This window comes from Scatophagus argus, chromosome 20, assembly GCF_020382885.2.
Source record: "Scatophagus argus isolate fScaArg1 chromosome 20, fScaArg1.pri, whole genome shotgun sequence".
NCBI classification, from domain to species: Eukaryota; Metazoa; Chordata; class Actinopteri; family Scatophagidae; genus Scatophagus; species Scatophagus argus.
In genome coordinates, this window is record NC_058512.1 from 1,991,539 (window position 1) to 2,011,755 (window position 20,217).

Genomic DNA, 20,217 nt, shown 5'->3' on the forward strand with positions numbered 1-20,217 from the left:
AGAGCTCAGTGTTTGACCACTAAAGCAACCGGAAGCCTGCGAGCGACGAACCGCAGCTCTGGGCTCGGCTCCCAGTTGGACGCACTTTCTTTTATTTTGATATTTGCCAGCATAAAATATCTTCTAACTTTTCTTTTTTTAAACTTAATTGCATAGCTTGAGGGTGAACAAAACAAATGACAACCAAGTGATTGTATCCAAACTCCCTGAATGTGATTAAACATAAATGTGTATGTGTCGGCGGGGAGATTTGGCCCTGAATAATTGACAATCGTTATTATATTGCTGTAGGAATTATTCTGCCTTAAAATACTCATTTCGGTCCGCATGTGTTTCTTAACATTCATGCATCTGAAAAATAATTGAAAGGCCTGCGCTCTGCTGAATATTTCATCCACCTCTGCCTCTTTTCCCAAATTTTCACAGGCTGAACGATGGCTTTTGCACCCAAAAAAAGGAGGATATGAATTTTTCAGATATTTTAAATAATTAAGCCCAAAGTGTTTGGGGCGGCAAAGCCCTGATAAACTAATCTGAGACGGAGGAGAGAGAGAAAAGGGTCTGAGAGGGACATTAGAAATTTATTATTTTATCAGCGGCTATTTATTATTAACACAGAGCGATCCCATTAGCATTCCCAGACAAAGGCACTCCTGGGAGGACGCCCCGTGGACCTCAAGGTGATGCATGAAAGGCAGGAAGTTACAGGATCTGCGCACCAGCCAAAGTCCTTCAGTCTGCGAAGTCAGCGGGACGCCTTCAGGTGTCTTGACGCGGGTCTTGTGAGCGGACGGCAGATTTAACACATGAAAACGAATCGCCCTGACGTCACAGAGTCACGTGCTGGACGCTTGACGTTGAAATGGGAATTTTACCAAACTAGATGGATATTAAAATCTTTTGTTTTCCTTGCTGTACTCCAGACCCGAACATCAACAGCTTCTGGAGGAACTTGCGCTTTTCCATTCACGGTCCCCAGAGGATGGACACCAATGACTTCAGCATCCTCCCGACTGATCCTCTAGCGCCACCACGTGGTCGACATCGGTCTTTGGGTTTTAATCGATCACGGCTGAGATGACTCGATTGTTCTCAGACGTTAACTAAGCAGTTAGTTTAGCCCCAATGCCTGAATTCCCTGAATGCCACCAAGCTGCTCGTTGGAGCCTGCGCATAAGCAACACAAACCCAACTAGTGCTGACACATCAGAAAAGAGTTTTGAGAGTTTTGCATCACTAACAGTTACAGTAAGAGATATCAGCCACATGTTTTTTGTCAGGAAGACCAGATCTTAGGGTGGCAAAGCAAAACCACGATCTGAAGATGGTCTTTGGGAATTCTTACTTTCGTAAGATGTCACTCAAGGTGAATCCGTCCTGCTGATTAATGTCTGATGTTCTCCAACAACAGTTTACACTTCAGTTTGCTCACAGATTCATTACACTCATCAGCTTCTGTAAGGAGGTTGTTGGTCGCACACGAGAACGACAAAACCTCCAACACAAAAACACAGCAAGCTGGAAAAATTAATCCCAAAATGTATTTATGACAGTCTTCTGTCTTGGATAGTTTTGGACCAACAACAACAAAAACCTGATTAGTTTCCTACCTTGGATCAGTCCAGCATCCAGATGTGCAGACACGATGAGGCCTGAACACCAGAGTGACACCAGATTTCTCCTGCTTCACCGTCCACACAATTAACACAACTCGTTTTCACCATTTTCTAATTAAACTGTCTCCATGTGTCAACTGGCCTTTTACATTTCTACAGCACACACACACACACACACACACACACACACACACACACACACACACACATTACCTTAAAGCACAGTTCAAACGTACACAATCCGCCTCATAAGCGTCACCACAGCCGCCATGTTGACTGACTTTGGAAGGTCATAAAATCAAAACAATCGCTTTTCTGTTTGCAGCTTGTACTGCCCCCAAGTGGCCAAAAAGGAGATGAGCACAGGATTACAAAAATCACACGTGCTTTGGCTTGTGGGATTTCACCATCATTAAGCAACAAAGGTAAATAAAGAAAAAGAATTTGTCATTTTCTTCTTTGCTTTGTAAAACAAAGGGCTTTGAAACAGAATTTAAACCTTTATGCTGTGATATAAATTTTACAGAAACCATTACTGAACAAATAACATAACTCCCACCTAATGAAACATTTATTTTGAGACTCTCCTTTTGGATTCTGGTCTAGTGTTTTCTGTGGTGGTGGTGGGCAGGTGGGTGGTGTTTGGGCAAGGCTGGACTCTTTGAAGCCTTCAGGGTCTGTCAAAACGTACAAAGACTGAGGAAAGTCAAGCGTGACCAGACAGAGAGGTGTGTAAGAGGAAAAAAGATCCAATATCTGTCAGCTCCATGTAAGAGAGCACCTACACTGATGGGTGGAGGAGTCGCCCCCTCCTCTCACGAATCCCATGAGAGGGGAGGAGAACAGCTGAGAAAGACATCCTAACCCACCCCCATCTCGGCCAGCACACACACACACACACACACACACACACACACACACACACACACACACACACGGCCTTTGTGAAAATATCCTAAATTCAATCAGGATCTGCAAATTTCATGAGCTGTCCGTCCTCCTCCTGAATTTCTTAAGAGGGCGTCAGACCAATCTGGGCCATGACATCGGACACTCCGGGCTGAAGCTGACTTCTCTCTGTTATTAGGAGACGAATGTGTTCTTATCTCACACCCTCGCTGCCTCTCTGCTCGCACTGCGACCGCTCTCTGCTGCCGCCGCCCGCAAAATCTCATTACACTCGAAATTTAAGGGGGGAAATGTAACACCACGGGATTGCCTATTATCCTCCGGTGCTCGGAGGGGAATCGAATGGAGAGGAGAAAAAGCTAAGAGCCTACAGCAGTGCTCGCAGTCTCTGTGAAGATGTACCATTAATTGTATAAAGATGGCCGACGCAACTCCTCTTCCTCCCTCTGTACAAAAGCGAAGCCAAAAAAATCCCTCGTACGATTGCCGCCATCTTGTTCTGGTGACATCATTTGGAGCCAGAGTCTTTGCAGTAGTGATCAGGAGGTGGAGCTGTGGCGTCAAGTTCCCGCCTATATACTGGTCTGAGCCAATCGGGAGCCAATCGTAACATTTCAACCCCTTTTTTATAGCATCAAATAACTAATTAAAACCAAACATCAGAAACATTAACACTTGAACAAACATCAGAGGAATAAGAACTAGAGAGAAACCATCTTTGGGAAAAATTTATTTGACGTGTAGATTTTAGTTGAAGGGGGAAGGGTTTATGAGCTGTACTGCAGCCAGCCACCAGGGGGCACCCAGATGTTTGTGCTTCAGTATTGGGGAGCTCTCATGTCGTCCATCTTTGTATACAGTCAGTGAGTTGTATTTTTCACAGTGACGCAGTGAGCCAAATGCTAATGTCAGCATGCTAACACATTCATAAAACTAACTGTGCTAACAAGGTGATGTTTAGCGAGTTCCCCATCTCACCACTTTGGTTTAGCATGTTAGCACAGCATATGTCACGCACTAAACGCATACATTTAAAGTTAAATCTGAAGTGCAGAACAGATTGAAAGTTTGGCCTGATGATGGCGTCGAAAGGTCAATGGATGAGCAAAACGATTACGTAGCGTGGGAAGTCAGAGAGCAGGAAACTGGCAGCTGGTAGTTTCAACTTGTTTGTTTGGAGGAAATATAAATGAAAATTATTTGGGATTTGAATTTTGAAGAAACACTTTGAAGAGACATTGAGGCATTTTGCTAAAGCTCTCCTCTTCATCCTTTTATTTCTCTGTTTTCCGTTCAGCTTCTGAAGGAGGAGAATCTGTGGGCTCGACCTCCGTCGTGCAGACGGTGCAGAGGATTCTGGGTAATGTCAGTGGAAATACGCCTGGAGTGGCGAAGCTCCTCTGTGACCAAATACTCATCACTTCCCTCACCCAAAAGAACCCATTAATATTTCAAATTAATGCAAATAACCTTAAATGATGAATAATTGCCCCCATATCAAAATTCAATTACTGTTTAAACAGTGACGAATTGCTGATTGAAAATTATGAATAATTTCTTTGACAGACTGAGACGGAGTGAAAGGTAAAATGGGAGAACAAAAGGAGGATCTCACAAAGCACTTGCATATGAATATATCACCTTTTCACTGTGCGGCGCGAAATGTTCTCCATTAGATAAAAGACAATTAACTTTGATTTTTGAACAGGAACAAATGTCATATTTTCATTTGAGATGCGCAAAAAATACCAAAAAGCCCCCGAGAGCCACAGAGCAGGTTTGTACAAGAAGTAAAACAAAGTAAAAGATGAATAAACACACAAAACTGCCGTTTGGTTTTTCTGTGAGGTCACGGAAACGTCACGAGGTTCCTCCTCAACGTCTGACAAAACTGTTTCATTTGTTGTTTCTTTTTGGGTTATGTTAACCAAATTTCTTTTTCATTTTCCGCTTTGACATTCTCTCCTTCTGTCTCGGAGAAACTTAAGCAGAATATTAAAAACATCAGGATGCTGGTGATCCATCAGGTCTTCAGCTTCAGCTCTCTGGTAACATAATGAGTTTCCCAGCACCCACCTGTTCTGTCTGTTAGTGTGAAACACACCTGGCTGATGGCTAACGCTGCACCTGTGCACTCACTCGCACAGTGTGTGTGTGTGTGTGTGTGTGTGTGTGTGTGGCTGAGGCTGCTGAGCCGTTCGTCTCTTACAAATCACATTTCTGCGTTTTCAGGAGGGGACATCAAGTCGTGTCTGTGGTTCTTTAAAGCAACAATATTTTCTCTTAAATATTGCAGCCAAAAACAGGACATAGTGACTATTTTACTGATGATTCTGTGACTTGTGACTTGTGTTTGGTCCCTGTTGTCTCTCCCTCGGAAACGTCTTTGCTGTTGCACGTTGGTGTGATACGGATGTGATGTGACACGGCAGGCCAGACTCTTTCCTGTACACTGAGATACTTCATGATGGTGCTATAAAACACAAGATCCTGTGATGTCGTTACAGGTCGTGTTGATGATGCGTCGCTGGTCTGGCTGCTTTGCTGTGAAGCTCCAGACATGTTTGGTGGACTGAGAAACTTCATCAGCATCGGGGTGAGCAGATGATGACTGTGTTTTCATTTCTGTGCGTACTCTTCCTTTAAAGGTTGGATGCTGTCTAAACCAGGGTGCTTTGTAAGAGCACCAGTACAGCCAAGCACTACTACATAGTACAGAAAGAGTATCAGCCAGCCTCACCTGACGTTACTCAGCAAGCACTACAAGTACTACACACCAAAACTGTGGTTCATCACACTCATGATGCAGCAGCGCCATCTTCAGGTGGTGCATCTGCAGTCCACGCAGACTCAGTCAGAGGTGGGAGTTTTGAGTGAAACGTTTAAAAAGTGTTGGATGGATGTTTGTGTGTTGTATGAGCTTCATTCCCATCAGGATGTGCTTTATGTTCTGTGCTTCTTCCCACGGATGGAAACGCCGACGGTGTTCAGAACCGTGCAGGATCAGCATGAACCATAAGAGAAATCCTGCAGGGGGAAAGATGGCGGCATTTCTGAAACCTCTCGAGCTCAACTTCCTCGCCGAACACCACATGGTATCAGGATTACACAAGTAAATCACATTTTGGACCTTTTCCATCACCACACGGTGGAGCCAAAGGCCCCCATCTGGTGAAGAGCTTCAGACTGGCTGGACTTTTTCCTTTTGCAGTGCAAGGCCAAGATACACTGAAGTACACAGATACTTCGAGTTCTGCACTCAGAATCCTGAAGTTAAAGTACATAAGCAAAATGTAGTTGGAAGTAAAGTAAAGTACTTGTTTTGCAGGAAATTGTCCCTTGTGACCGTTAATACTCATGTATTAACATGTAAGCAGGTGGGCTTCGTGTAGTCCAGTGGTTCCCAACATGAGGGTCGGGCCCCTCTGAGGGGTCACGAGATGATCACTGAAGTTCTGGACCATGTGGGAGCATCTCAAACTTGTGCCTGTTAAATAAACACATTTTACATGTTTGGCGTGTTCAGATAAAAAGCCAAAGTCAGTATTTGTTCTCGTCCTCCTTCTTTAAATCAGATTTGAATCCATTCAGCTCCCACTCAGGCTCCTTCTCGCCAATCTTCAGGTATTTACTGACTCCAGGTGACAGGAAGTTCATAGGTGTTTCTCTCAGGTGAACTGCTGAGTCTTAAGCCTCGGACTCTCTGAGTCTTCTCCTCCATCTTTTCTCACAGACTTTCTCCTCCTCCTCCTCCTCCTCCTCTTCCTCTTTGCTCTTATTAGAGCGTCACATTCCTCGCGTGGGAACGTCGTATCGGCCGCCTGTGGCTCGATTTGTATTGGATTACTTTATTTTTCCTCGTCTTTAATCCCTCATTCAGACAGACCAGTCAGTCTTGTCTTCGGGGACAGCTTGGATTTCAGAACTGGACTTCTGCATATGTTTAAAAGTAACATAAAGGTTTAGCTTTGCATCAGTGGCTGCTCACTTTGACAGGATTCTGTTGATTTTATGTGAGGAGAACAAAAATGGTAACGTGAGGACTTGAGATGGAACAGGACGCTTTCACCTCTTCTTTCTTTCCTTCCCAGACGTGGAAACCTGCCAGGAAATCCTGCTCGAGCTCAGGTACCATGAAGTCACTTATCTTAAATATTTGTTTCACGCTCAACATGAGGAAAACTGCGTCAGTTTGCTAGAAGGTAACGAGTTGAATCTGGAGATTTAACGAGCGACAGGTTTCTAAAATGTGCACTTTGCGCTACAATCTTTAACTCTTGTTTAAGGACCAATCAGATTCAGGCTCCTCCTCAGGTGCTCAGGGAACCTGTGGCTCCACTCAAAGAGTTTCATTCAGAGAATCCTGCAGGAGTTTTTCTCATGCACTTAATGTACATATACGAGTTTTATTTGTTTTCATTTCATAAACTTAAAATTTGTCAAAACCAAAACTAAGACCCTAAAGGAACTTCCCAGCATGCACTGCTTGAGACCGTTGAAGGAAACATGTATGATGGAAACTTGCTGTGTTGCTTTAACACGTATAAATATAAGTCAGTTTCCACAAGGATGAAAACCTGTTGACGATCAGGCGTCAGAGTGCGTCTCATCAGTTTGTCTCATCAGAGTCATGTCTTAAACTAAGACTCTGAGGTGTTCAAACTGATTAATTCAAATATTTAGCTGAACTCACATTTCGAAGTTAACCACCCAAAATTATTTCGTTTGCCAAATTATTGCTAATTATCACATTTTAATATGCTAACACTCTAAACCAAACAGGAGAAGCGTTCAGCATGTCAGCATGTGACTTCTTCTCTCTTTCCTTTTGCTCTTATGATTTTACATCCCGTCAGAAACCGAGTGGAGCCCGGAGGAGACGCTGACGGAGGACTCAGGCCGCCGCCGCCGCTGCTGCTGCTGCTCACACAGGAATCTCAGGAGGAGTGAAGGCGGCTGGGAACAAAAACGTTCACGGTGTGTCATCACACATCGCATGTAATCCTCAGACAGTACGACACACAGCACATGCTGACCCAGTCTGAAGACAGTCACACACTGTCCCCACATCAAGTCCTCCAGAGACAACGCGGACAGCCACACACGAGGCTTAGGTTCTTTAATGGCAGAATAAATTAGACTCGTCCTCTGTTTTTATGTCTTCTACACAAGGAATACAAAGCAGCTGCAGTTTAACACACACTTACACAAGCACAATAACATGGCGGCTTCCTACAGGCGCCGCAGCTGAGAGGCGACTTCAACAGAAAACACACGGTTTGGTCACACACCACTGAATCTCCCTCCGGTTTCGTGTGTTCACACTGAGCGCACACACACAGAGCTGCCATCGTGCCCACATCACAAGTGAGGATGAATGAAACAATGACTCAGCGTTTTAGATCAAAATACAACTCACCATAATGAAGCTGTAAACACTTGAACAACATCCTCATCTCAGCCATCTTTAACACAAATAAGTGCTAAACGTGGGGGTGAAAAGTCCTCTTTTATCTTATCAGGCAGTGCAGCTGGGATTTAACTTGCATCTCAAGGGCACAACAGCAGTGGGTAGTGAGAAGTGAAACATGTTTTTTTTACAGTATTTAAATACTTCATTGTGTGAGCTTCATGACTAACGTGTTTATTCAACACAAAAGCATTTTGTAGTTCTTTTAAACTTGTTGAGCAACTGGAGAAAAGTGTCAGGACAACATGAACAAACATTTCAGTCTCGAGTCCGTCTCAAAGCAACAGCAGACAGACGGCTGATGTTTTCAGAGTTGCAGGCTTTTTAGGTTTGTTTTCCTCCTGAGCTGCAAAGCGAAAACTGCTTGAATGTACAGGTGAGTAAGTCAGACTATTCTTTAAAGCAGGTAAACAACATAAGGTTCACACATTCCTTTACTTTCAAAGTATCACAGACGAATGGCTTTCCTCCTTCTTGTCTGTGCTGCCCACTCGAGAGCTGAGCCTTCACAGCTTCACATCGTGATGTACAGGAGTTAACCTGCTGCGACGCCGTCACGTGAACGCCACACGCCCTTTATCCCGCACTCTCTCCGTGATGCAGTCGACGTTTTCTTCTGGCCTCACAACTCTGTTGCTCACTTGCAACATGAATATGAATAAAAATCTGATGACTGCACTATTTGACAAGCTGAGAAAGTGAAACCCACATTACCAGCAAAATGCTGTAATGCAGCAAAGTGTTTTTGGTTTGAAATGAGAAGGGTCATATTTCTTGGTGACTCACAGCAGACTATAAAAACCTATAAAAATCAGTCAGTCAGAATTTCTTCATTTGTCTGCAGTATAACCTCAGAAGTGCTTTGCTCACATGTTATCAGTCCGATCAGGGTCTCTGAAGGCCACTATGTGCCACTGTTTTGGGAAAGGTTGATGCTCCCAGCAGGAAGGGCCGGGAAGGCAAACGGGTCAGCAACACCGTTCAGGGGAACTTTGGGGATCTGCGGATGACAAGTGTAGAAATTCTGTGGTTATAATGAGGCCCACATCTGGATCAGATCGTTAGCGATTAGGTCCACTTCATCAGCACAGTCATCCCTCCTGTGTCACGCTTGTGCAACAATAACACGAGGACCTGGACCCAGATGCAGACGCTCGAGGCGGAGCTGGTACAGAGCCATCATTTTATTAACACAGAAAAGGTAATGAAGCAAAGGCTTGTGGGATGGTGAGGCGGGCAAGACTGGAAACCACAGAAGACAGTCCAAACGGGCAAACAAACAAAACATTTGCTTCTGGTCTTATTTTACCTGATCTTCACCGTTCCAGCAGAAGAAGGACGACTGTAACGATCCACTTTCAGGTCGAGCTGTTCCCCGGCCAGCGCTGCCCCCACTCACGTGAACCAAACTGATGTTGCCCACATCTGTACAGGCAGCCGGTCCCTGGTTGAGGCCTCCGGCTGCCACGCCTGGATAGGACGGCATGACAGGACCGTTTGCGGTCACCCCTGCCACATATGAGGGCCCTCTGGAGCTCGTGGCTCCCAGCAGGGGCCCGTTCTGTCTGACAGGAACAGTGGCGGCGTTCGCCATGTGACCCTCTCTTGTTTCATACATGCAGCTGCCGGATAATCGCTGCATTTGTGGGAGGAGTGATGAAGCCGTTGAGTTCAAGCTGCCTGGTGTGTGTGAGGAGTGTGTCAGTGTGTGCCAAAGGCTCTGAAGCTGTGGCCCCCCGTGAGTGTGGTTTAGCGCATATTGCACATTTTGGTCCGTCTCCTCTGAGCCAGGTCGACGGCTGCCGCGGGTACCGTCAGTGCTTTGAACAAATGGAAGCCAAGACTGTTGTGACGCGTGAGGATGCGAGTGATCCACATGGCAGGACTGTGTTGAGATCATTTGGCTGCCACAGTGGTGGTTGCTGCTGCCCGGAGGCTCCAGCCGACAGGTGTGTCCCTGCTGAGTGTGTGTCCATGTGTGTGCAGCCCTGTGACACACAACGTGAGAAGCACCATTTAGTCCAGTCGAACAACCGACACCACTGACAACACCTCCGGATGTCGGGTCCGTCGGTGGGGGCTCACTGGACCCAGGATGCTGTGCTTTAATGGATAAACCGTCCACAGGGAGGTGAGTCTGGTCTGAACCCTGCACAAACCCGCCCGTCTCTCTCCTCAGAGCCTCCTCCACGTACGAGAACACATCATTGGCCAGGATTTGGTTGAGTTCCTGTGATGCGTCTTCCCTCTCGTTATTCATCCTACAGAGAGTGTTCTCCCAGTCCCTCAGCTCTGTCTCCTCAACGTCAACTCCGTCTATCCCTCCACCCCCGATGTCTCTCAAAATCTGCTCCAGTGAGTCAATCATGGCTTCCGATGTGACGTCCATTGTAACGGACCTTGCCTGTGAAGCTTCAGACTCGCTCGGCACACTGAGCAGAGCGTGGCTGTCCAGGAAGGCTTGTTCCATGGACGACTGGGGTTGTTCCAAATCCAGCTCCTCTATCTGGGGAAAGACCGGGAGCTGGGGACTGGGTTTCTGTGGATGCATGTAAACAGAGCGGTCCTGCCGTTGAAGGGATCCCAGGAGGGAAGCGGGGTCCAAAGCTTCCTCTGTTGTGGGCTCAGAGGCGCCCGGTGTACCCGAGCCAGGAGGTCCAGACATGGAGAAGGCATCCGTGCAGGAGTCGTACAGGACGCCTTCACCGGTGGCGAGGTTGAAGGGGAGCTGCTGTCTTCTCTGGTGCAGGTGTTCCTCTCCTTCCTCGTTCCTACAGAAAAACAAAGGCCATGAATGAACACTTTCAACGTAGTGAAGCTGACCTTGAGCAGGTCAAAGTGAGATTTTAGTCAGAAAAGATGTTGATGCTTACGTGAGGGCTTTTTGACGGGCGATGATGAAGTCTGGTCTTCCTCCCTTGAAGACTATCCTGGCCGAGGCCTGAACCCACAGCCAGCGTCCAGTTTTGGTCAGCAGCCTGAAGAAGGTGAAGCCGCTGTCTCCAGTCTTCATCACTGCGGGTGGAGCCGGTGGACATGACAAAAGGTTAAAGACAAGCAGGACGTGCACAACGTAAAGCGCACGTGTCTCGGAGAAGAACTCACTCTTGAGGTGGTTGTCAGCGCAGTACATCATGTCCGCAGCGTGGATGAACTGATAGCCAGAGCCTGTTGTGACCAACTCGATCTCTGAATATCCTAAAACCAGCTTCCCTCTGAAAAGAGACACAGACCGTTATCGATGCTGGTCTGGACACTGGACACACCACCAGTCTGAGAGATCTGCCAACCTGGTGTCTATGCCCACAGGGGCAAAGTCCATCCTGTGTTTAGTCTGGAAGATGAAGGTCTTGGTGCGGATCTCCATGACTGAAGGAGGCTGCAGTGCTGTGGCGATGGCAAACAGAGCCAACTGAGGAGGATCAGCGCCAGCTCCCTGCAGGTGCAGGTACTTCAGACGTCCACTGAAGTTCACAGCCTGAAGCAGAGGAGAGGAAGTTACTTTGCGTCATGCCAGCAGCACGACTTCCTCCCAGACTGAAATATCTCAAGAACTACAGGATCGACGAGAGATGTTCACGGTCCCCTGAGGTTGAATCCTAATGACTCTGGTGATCCTCTGACCATTCATAAAGCGCCATCATCTGGTCAAAACTTGCTTTGTCCAAATTAGCAAACGTTTTATCTGTTAAACATCAGCATGTTGCAGCTTTTCTTTGTGGTACCAGGAATCCAGACGTGTTGTCCAGGAGGGAGCGAAGGCGACAGCAGAAACTTCTGTCCAGGAAAGACGAGTTCTCTGGAGGGATGTGCTGAGGCAACAGGTTCACGGCGGTTTTACTGCCAGACTGCCCATCTGCAGGGAAACAACATTAATCTGATACAATAACTTTCAAAACAAAACCCTCACTTTTAAAACTGTTTGAGAAGACAGAGGTGTTTTTTTGCTATTGTGGTTATGTAAACGTAATGATTAGTCACCCAAGGAAGAGTCAGGGATGTCCTCAGGTCGGCCATCCCTGACTCTTCCTTGGGTGACGTATTGTAATTAATGAAGTAAGAGCTTGTACTCAAAAGATATTGTATATTGTGATGTTAATTGCCCGTCCCTTTGTGCAGAGCTACAGGTTAGGGAGCCACAAATGCAGGGATAATATCTGAATAAAATCTGCATTGTGTTTGTGACAGTCAGACCGGATTCATACTCTGTGAGCCGCCCTCGTCGGGGTTGAGGGAGAAGTGAAGCTGACACTTGAACGTCTCTCTGTCGTCCACGTGAACGAGATCGAAAACACTCTGCTGGACGACGTCGGACTGGTGACAGAAAGGAAGCAAAGGAGTTGAGTCACGCACTGCGCAGGTCTCAGGTACTTGTACAACGGCAACACGTTTCAGAGGGACACATTTTACTTTTTACAGTCTGAGAATGATAACGTAGTTAACATTACAGTTACACTCTGCGTCCACTTTATTAGGCACACCTAACCTAAACTAATGCAGTTTAATTAACAAATGTTTTGAATGCCAGACTTTGCTGGGAACAGAACATTTCTACTGTACTGCAGTATCGCAGTATCTCAGGTGGTATCACAGCTGTACCTGATGGAAGCCCAGGAAGTCCCCGATGGTCGGCGAAGCGTAGAAGACGGTCCCATCGGACGTCACAACCAACACAAAACCATTTAAAGCCTGCAGACGTAAAGGAAACACACAGTGACACACATGCACACTGACACAGACACACCTGTGCACGCAGGTAATCCACAGTTCTGCTGCTGTACCTGGAGGAGGAGGTCTCCCTCGGAGAAGCTGACTCCATCCAAGGACACTGCATTGGTGCCGTTTGCAGGGACGGCTGACCTCTTCTGGAGCACCGCTGCAACACGCAAAAGCAAACAAATGGGTCAGAAACTGATTTTAATGTCCTGAAGCTGCCAGACGGCGAGCTCAGCGGCGTGCAGAAACATACTGACAAGGTAAACGAAGCGCCAGGATGTTCCTGACTCACCTTATTATGAGTTTTAAGATTATTAAAGCATCAGTTCACCCAAAACACCAAACCTAAAAATATGTTTTCCCACTTTTCGGCCATGCAGCCTCACTGCTGACAGCTTCCATCAAACTGTCCACATACAAAGTGCTGACAGTGAAGTCTGGATTATCCATAAAACCAGGAATGTTGTTTCTGAAAACAGACGCTGCTGTTAACATCAGTGTTGTTCCAGAAGCGGCAGGCAGTTATTCCCTGAAAAAGGTCTAAAAATCCGGTGAACACTAACTGTCCAGCAGCAGACACACACAGTTAGCGACCAGCAGGTGAACAGAATGCAGCACTTAGCAGAAAGAGTTGGCCTGAAGTTGTAGTCTGTAAAGTGTCGCCGCCCTTCTCTGTTATGTCAGACTTGTCAGACACATTCTAGCCAACGTAAACACTGCTGGTATCCGGTGAGTCTCTACAGCACTCGCTGCACGGGTCTGCTAATGCTTCACTGGTTCACCTGTGGAGCAGATAAAAGTATCAGTGACTTCCTGCAGGCCAAACGCAGGCATCTTTCACCTCCACGAACAGGACAGCCAGATGTGCGCACAGCTGCACTGTATTCACATATCGGAGTGTGGTGAAAGCATCCAGAATAGGCTGCAAATGCTCATCATCGCAGACAGGAAACTCTGTGTTTGCAGAACTGCTGAATACAAAGGCCGTCCAGACAATCTTCCTCAAAACACGTCGTGATTTTTATTTCAACATTTTTGTCTTTGTGTTAAGAAGAAGTGATTCGGCAGCTTGAGCAACATCTCGTGTAATCTAATCTGTGATGGCTGGTGTTTGGCCAGCAAAGCAAAACGTCCTTACAGTAATGACTGTATGGCACGCGATGCACCGCCCCCCCTGCTCCCACCGCCCCCCTCCCCCCTTTTTAAAACAAACCCACTGGATCTGCCTCTCGTCTCCCCTCCACACCCAGGAATGTGCCCTGTCGTCTCCGTCAAGAGCGCCTTTCCACAAACCGAAAGAATCTCCGGTTTGTTATGATAAGACGAACTGTAACCGACTCTGAAGTGCAGCAGCTCAGCATGTCTTCGAGTGTGACGGAAAACACACACGAGCGATGCGAAAGTCTAACAAATGTTACTGAAAAGTCCACTTCAGAACTGTTGTAACGTGAATCTGCCCACCGCTCCTCCTTCGATCCTCACCCGCCTGCCTTCCTCTTACTCTCCTCACACCCCCCCCCCACCCCGTCTTCCCCCTCTGCTGGGTTCACATACCAAAGTGAACAGATCTCCCTGAAGATGTGGGCCTGGAGGGAGGAGGGGAGGCTGATGGAGGGCTGCAACCCTTCAGGCTGAGGCCGCCTGCTTCATCTCTGCCTCCTTAATGTGATTCATAATAAGTATATTATAAACTAATAATTAAGCAGAGTTTGCCAGTACAAGGACTTAAGGAGAGTGTGTGGCCTGTTCATGACTCAGCACATTTGTCTTGCTGACCTCGTTCACCCCTTGTTATCGACACACAGGAAGCAGACATCAACAACCAGCTCGGCAGCCGACCGCGGCCCGCGTGAGGCAAACCTCCACCCCTCCCGGCGGGCCCAGGCTTCCTGAACCGCTCAGACTCTGTTGCTACGAGGGATCACCATGACAGGAGGAGCAGCATCACCTGGGACTCGTTCAGAGCTCGCCGAAGGCAGCAGGTCTCAGATGTGAGTGAGTTTGTGACAGACAACTGGCATCCACCTCCAGTTTCCACCCAAGGCACCCACCCAAGTCCAATTCTGACATCAGTCTTTTAATCTGACATCGATGGTGTTTTTCTCACTCGAAAAGTTGGTGCTGAAACAACAAACTTTAATTGGTTTCTGCATTTGTGGAAGCCTCCACAGCTTCTTCCATGAATGAGATCAGACAGATCAGATACAGTTTGTTTGTACTTCCATTTCTTGACTAAAATATTCACTTTGTTTGACAACAGCAGGTGTGTTTGAGAGTCAAACAAGACATTTGTTTTAACAGCCAGGCACATCACACAAAACAGTCCTGTCCTGCTTTAGTTCCCTCACCTAAACACATCCAAACACACTTCAACAATCAGTTACAAAAACACATCAAAGATAGCGTGAGGACTGTTTGAAAGTGTTCTGGGGTTTTCGTCTTGTACAGCATCAAACATCCATCTCATCGCTCCATCCTGCAAAAACATCTTTCACAATCGGAGGAAACTGCTGCAGAAGATTAGATGAAGAAGCACAAGAAATTCAGGAGGTCTTTGCTCTCCTTTAAAAACAACTGCAGTGCGTCCATCCTGGAAAATCTGCCATCAGCTTCATCATTTTTAGTCACTCTGGTGTAGCGTCAGTCTTTCCCGGCGGTGACGTTAAACAAGGCACAGCGCTGGTTGATTGCATCACACGTGTGACGTCAGGCTGGACGAACATCAGAGCTGAGAGGAGATAACATGTTCACAATACGACGCATGGCGGCACAGAACACGCACACCGAATCTTCTTCATCCGCACTGATGATGAAGATACAAGCGTCATGCGATGAGCCCCGAACTGGAGCGACTACCAGCAGCTTCGCCGCAGGTGACGTGAAGCTGAGCTGCTCAGACGTCTCCGCCCTGCACAGCCCTCATGTCGTGCTTCATCTCCATCATCTGCTGCTCCATCAGCAGCAGCGATCAGCCGGCTGATAGCAGCTGAGAGGCACAACGCGAGGGGAAACGCTCGCTGCAACCCGTGGCCACAACGGTGTGCAGTTTTGTCAAACCGAAGCTTTTATTTTCTTTGCTTCAGACAGCAGCTGGTGGAAGCGTGTGGTCTGATTTGGCTTTGGTGAATGACTAACACGCTCATGAAGCTCAGTAAGAACACCAGCACTTCATCTGAGCTCAGGGTTTCTGCAGGCTCACGACCGAAAGCCTGGCATCACAAACTGCGGGTGTGGAGCTTGAAAGCTGCAGGTCATATTGACATCATCATCATCATCCATCATCAAAGTGACACGTTTTGACACCTGGACAATGTGCTGATTTGATCAGCATCAGGATGAAGACCTACTGTTCCAGTCTGTCCGTCTCATGTTCCTCTGCCCAGACTCCATCTGCCCTGCAGTGCACCCTCCGGTCTCCCTGCCAGCAGAGCTCCACCTATTCATTATTCCCAGCGCCAAGCTGCCCCTCCGACCGCCCAAACACTCGCAGCTCAGACACAAAAAGTGTCTGCAGCAGCAAATTTTTTGTGCTCATGACACCTGTGACCTTTTCTGTGTAACATGTACCAAAAACAAAGTAGGAGGTAGAGACCACTTGCCATGGAAGTAACCCTTAACCTTGAGGTATCCCACGCTGAGCCGGAGCACAGACAGCTTGTCCAGGCGACCTCTGACGTCCTCAGGGAAGGGCAGCAAGCTGGTCAGGTGGTCCAGCTCCACGTTCAGACGGTCCCGGTGCCGTTTGGACGGATTGGTCTTCACAGGCGGAGGCTTCACGCTGTTTCAAAACGACACACAAGATAAGAGGATGCGTTCACTGATGCTGCCTGCTAAAACACGTCGGATCTGCATGACAATCTACAACACACAGTGGAATCTTGGACTTAAAGTGAAGTGGGAGTTTGAGGCACCAGGTGCATTTTTCGTGTCCCGTGACAAGCTTGTGCAGTGTGTCTGAACGTCTGAATGTGTCTCATACCGCCACACTGACTCTTCCTGTTCATGACAACAATACGTTTGTTCAAAATTCCAGTGTTGAATTTCTCAGAAACAGTGTCAGCTGCTGCCAAAATAAACTCTGAACCACATCAAATAAAGCTTCAACTTCCTGGTTTTAAAAGCCAGCAGAGGCTGAACATGCGGCTCAAACTTGTATTATTACAAGACTGGAAAACACACACACACACAGAAACGTTGTCGGCTACGTAAGCTTGGCACATTCACTGTGCGAGTCTGTGTTCAGATTAAACACCTCAGAGTTTATTATTGAGTAAGTTCTCATCAGCATAGGTGGCTGCAACCACTCACTGATCACTTGATTAAGTGGAAACAAAATACTGAGCAACTATTTATTCTGGTGATCTGTCGATTGTACCAGTAATTTTTCGAGTTAACCAAAGCAACCAACATTTGATGGCTTCGCGTTTCCAAATGTACGAATTTACCTTGAGCTTTCACCGTTGAAAACTGAATTACTGGATAATGAACATGTGTTAGCTGCAGCCGTAGTCTGTTTTACTGCGATCTACTAATTAGATGGGTCATAGTAACAAAAAGCTGCCTCCCTTTTCGGAGTTAAGATCAGTGCATCACGGTAGTCTAGCCACTTAGTAGGTTTAGCAGATTAGCTATGGTGCTAAGCCACATAGCTGCACAACAAGAAAATTGAGCATAAAAGTTAAATAAAATTAAAATGGATTTTTTTTATCCTGGATCTTCAGCAAAGGTAAACAACCTGTCTCATAATTTAAAAGTCCGGCCTGTGTCAATAAAAATCTGCAAGTAACAAGAGTCTACAGGTGTGCTAGCAGCTTTGTGATGCTGTATTTAAGCTAAATGCTAATGTTAGCATGCTAATATGCTTACAATAACAATGATAACATGATGATGTTAGGTAACGTTTAACATCTTCGCTGTTTCAGTCTAGCATGTGAGCATGCTAACAGCTGCTAATAGCGCTGAAAACTTAGCTTAGCTTGTCATAAACCAAAGTACTCGACAAAGTTTGACCTGATGATGGCGCTAGATGAAAAGTCGGAACATCACATCACAACATCACCAAAGTCAGCAGGATTCATCCTCTGGATGACAAAGTCTGATGGTGGTCCTTTTAATAGCTGATAGATTATTCAGTCTGGATCAAGTGTGAACCAACAAATATCATCCATCAGTTCACGCTGTTAGCATCGCTAACAGCACATCTGTGGAGTGAAACAGCTCAGTGACCACAAACACAGAGCTGCATCATTATTGTTGATCTGTGGGTCTACCACTTGGCCACAGCCATTTGTTACTAGGAAGTGTCACAACACAAATCCTCCCTGACATGTCAGGACGTGCAGCAGCCATGTATGTCATCCCCCCCGAACAAACACAAGAGCTCCGAGAAAAGAGATGGCGGGAAGAGGAACAAGGAGATGAAACACAGCAGGAGGGAGAGGGAGAGCACAGAAACATCTGGAGGAAACAAAGAGGAAAATCACAGGAAGCGTGGAGGAAGCGATAGCTGAGATTATTTAGTTTCAGAGCCAAACAATAACAAAACCAGCCAACGGTCTGAGGGAGGTCTAAATAAAGCTGGTGTATTCACTGCACATCACGTAAAGAACTGTGACTCTGCCGCTCACCGCGCACGATCATCCAGGTTGTTCTCAGGTGTGGAGAGCAACTGCGTCTAAGTACGCTGTTGACGTACTTGTACGGGCAACATCTATACCACTTCAGTTTCAACACATATTGTACTTTTTACTCCATTACATGTGTGTGATACTTCGCAGATCCAGATTAACAATCAACAAATACATTAGGATGTACCACCACAGATTAAGATCGACCTTTATTGAGTCCCAGGGGGACGACAAACTACCCAGCAGTACATGAAACAGTCGTCACGAGCTGCACCTTCACCTCCTCTAACGTTTAATGGGATGAACACGTAAATTAATCAATAATTAAATTCTAATAGTTGATATATTCATACTTATTATATGTTGATATATTTATATACTTTATGAGCACTTTTCCTTGTGGTATTTGACGTTTTGATGCTAATACGTTTAATGCTTGAGTAAACTTTGTAATGCACGACTGTTACTTCTGACAAAGTATTTCTACACTGACTGCTATGTTTACTTAGGTCAGTGTACTTCATGCCTCACCTGTGACTCACCTACTCGTCTACTCTTGGTTTCTTTACGTCATTACGTTTCGTGACACGAGAGCCTAAATCACTCAATTCTGTCTTACTGGGACCACGAGGTGATTGTAAACGACTGGTGGTACTGATATTAATACTAAGGACGCAGTAACTGTTGCGGTGGTGATGACACTGACCAGCATTAACCCCGCCCACGGTGCGCTGAGTTCAGGCTTTGTCGGGTTACTGTAGTGCAGTGGCTGTTTCGTACTCTGAGGTTACATTTAGAGGAGTAAAAACGTCACATATTTTAAAACATTAAAACTTACATTTTCTGAACGGGCTTCTTCCTCCTCTTCACCGCGCAAACTCCCCCATTCCTCGGCATGGTGGCGCTCGGGTTTCAGCCACCTTTCTCTTTCCTCTCACTTCAAAGCAAAAAATACCGTTCACATTAACATCAAAAAGTTTGATGACTGAATCTCCAGACACACCCTGAACGCTCCTTCTGATGTACAAACAAATCTGATTTTAGCTCAGCCCGGTCCGACCCGAGTAGAAACAAGCCCCATATGTAGAGTCTAGCGGTCTTTTCCAACGACCACGTCGGTCAAAACTAATTTAACTCGTGAACTTCCCAAGTCAAGTACAGCAGCGCACACCTCAAATAGTCCTCCGCCTGTTTGGCTGCTGCTCCTTCAGCCAATCAGGTGCGCTGTAACAGGACCGCGTCTCTGTTTCGCTCGTTATGATAGGCGTAAACCTTCTCCTTTGTCTGTCATTGTCCTCAGAGGTAAATTTAACGTACTGTACTGTAAACATTTTCCGTCTCCTTTGACTGGAGGTTATTCCCAGAGGGAAAGACTGTCTCCTTCTTGCAAAGCTCTTTGTATCCTGAAAGCGATACTTTCAACTGTGTTTCGTTTTCGGCCATGTTTTCCTGCCTCCAGAATAACGTAATATGTGCTGTAGCTCCACCTGTCGGCACTGGCAGTTATCACAGAAGATGGATGGATGACTAGACAGATACTTTACTGATCCCGAGGGAAATTCAAGACAGTAAAAGTTAGTGTTATTACGATACTTACGAATGCTCTAGTACGTAAAAGCCACGAATGGAAAAAAATATTTAAGCACATAAGTATTAACTGCAAAATGTACTTAAAGTAGGAACACAGAAAGTGGTTAAAAGTAGTTAATTTAATTCAAATACCGTACTTAAGTACAGTTTTGAGGTACCTTTACATTACCTGAGTATTACAATTTTCTACTACTTTATATCTGCACTCCAAGTTTACAGATCCAGATTAATAATACGAAAAATAATGAACAGTTAAATTATGATGTATTATTATAAGACATTACATTTA

General features: G+C 46.2%; 1 protein-coding gene and 1 long non-coding RNA gene across 3 annotated transcripts; both read right to left on the bottom strand.

Annotated features, from left to right (window-relative positions):
* Nucleotides 1-1,015: 1,015 nt before the first annotated feature.
* LOC124051299 lies at nt 1,016-1,980 on the bottom strand. The gene is made up of 3 exons (XR_006841801.1): nt 1,830-1,980; nt 1,611-1,652; nt 1,016-1,495 (listed from the first exon to the last, which is right to left on the bottom strand). It is a non-coding gene; the product is annotated as an uncharacterized LOC124051299 (long non-coding RNA).
* Nucleotides 1,981-7,629: 5,649 nt separating this feature from the next.
* Nucleotides 7,630-19,760, bottom strand: LOC124051633 (aryl hydrocarbon receptor-like). 2 transcript variants are annotated; one of them, XM_046375203.1, is made up of 12 exons: nt 19,177-19,760; nt 16,311-16,489; nt 12,777-12,871; nt 12,595-12,684; nt 12,201-12,309; nt 11,721-11,851; nt 11,286-11,473; nt 11,101-11,210; nt 10,869-11,010; nt 9,772-10,766; nt 9,305-9,726; nt 7,630-8,995 (listed from the first exon to the last, which is right to left on the bottom strand). In XM_046375203.1, the coding sequence occupies exons 1-12, from the start codon at nt 19,233-19,235 to the stop codon at nt 8,900-8,902; spliced, it is 2,616 nt and encodes an 871-aa protein (XP_046231159.1). In that variant the 5' UTR covers nt 19,236-19,760; the 3' UTR covers nt 7,630-8,899. The 2 variants fall into 2 exon arrangements, with proteins under 2 accessions (XP_046231159.1, XP_046231160.1); XM_046375204.1 differs by lacking the exon at nt 19,177-19,760 and adding an exon at nt 17,578-17,609.
* Between the last annotated feature and the right edge of the window lie 457 nt (nt 19,761-20,217).

What these genes read in the sequence shown, in the direction of transcription:
- LOC124051633 (XM_046375203.1), bottom strand. Translation starts at nt 19,235, where the DNA reads ATGCCGAGGAATGGGGGAGTTTGCGCGGTGAAGAGGAGGAAGAAGCCC. An exon ending in CCTGTGGGCATAGACACCAG is followed by an intron (nt 11,211 to 11,285) that starts GTTGGCAGATCT and finishes GTCTCTTTTCAG; the next exon opens with AGGGAAGCTGGTTTTAGGAT. An exon ending in TCGACCTGGCTCAGAGGAGA is followed by an intron (nt 9,727 to 9,771) that starts CGGACCAAAATG and finishes CTCACGGGGGGC; the next exon opens with CACAGCTTCAGAGCCTTTGG.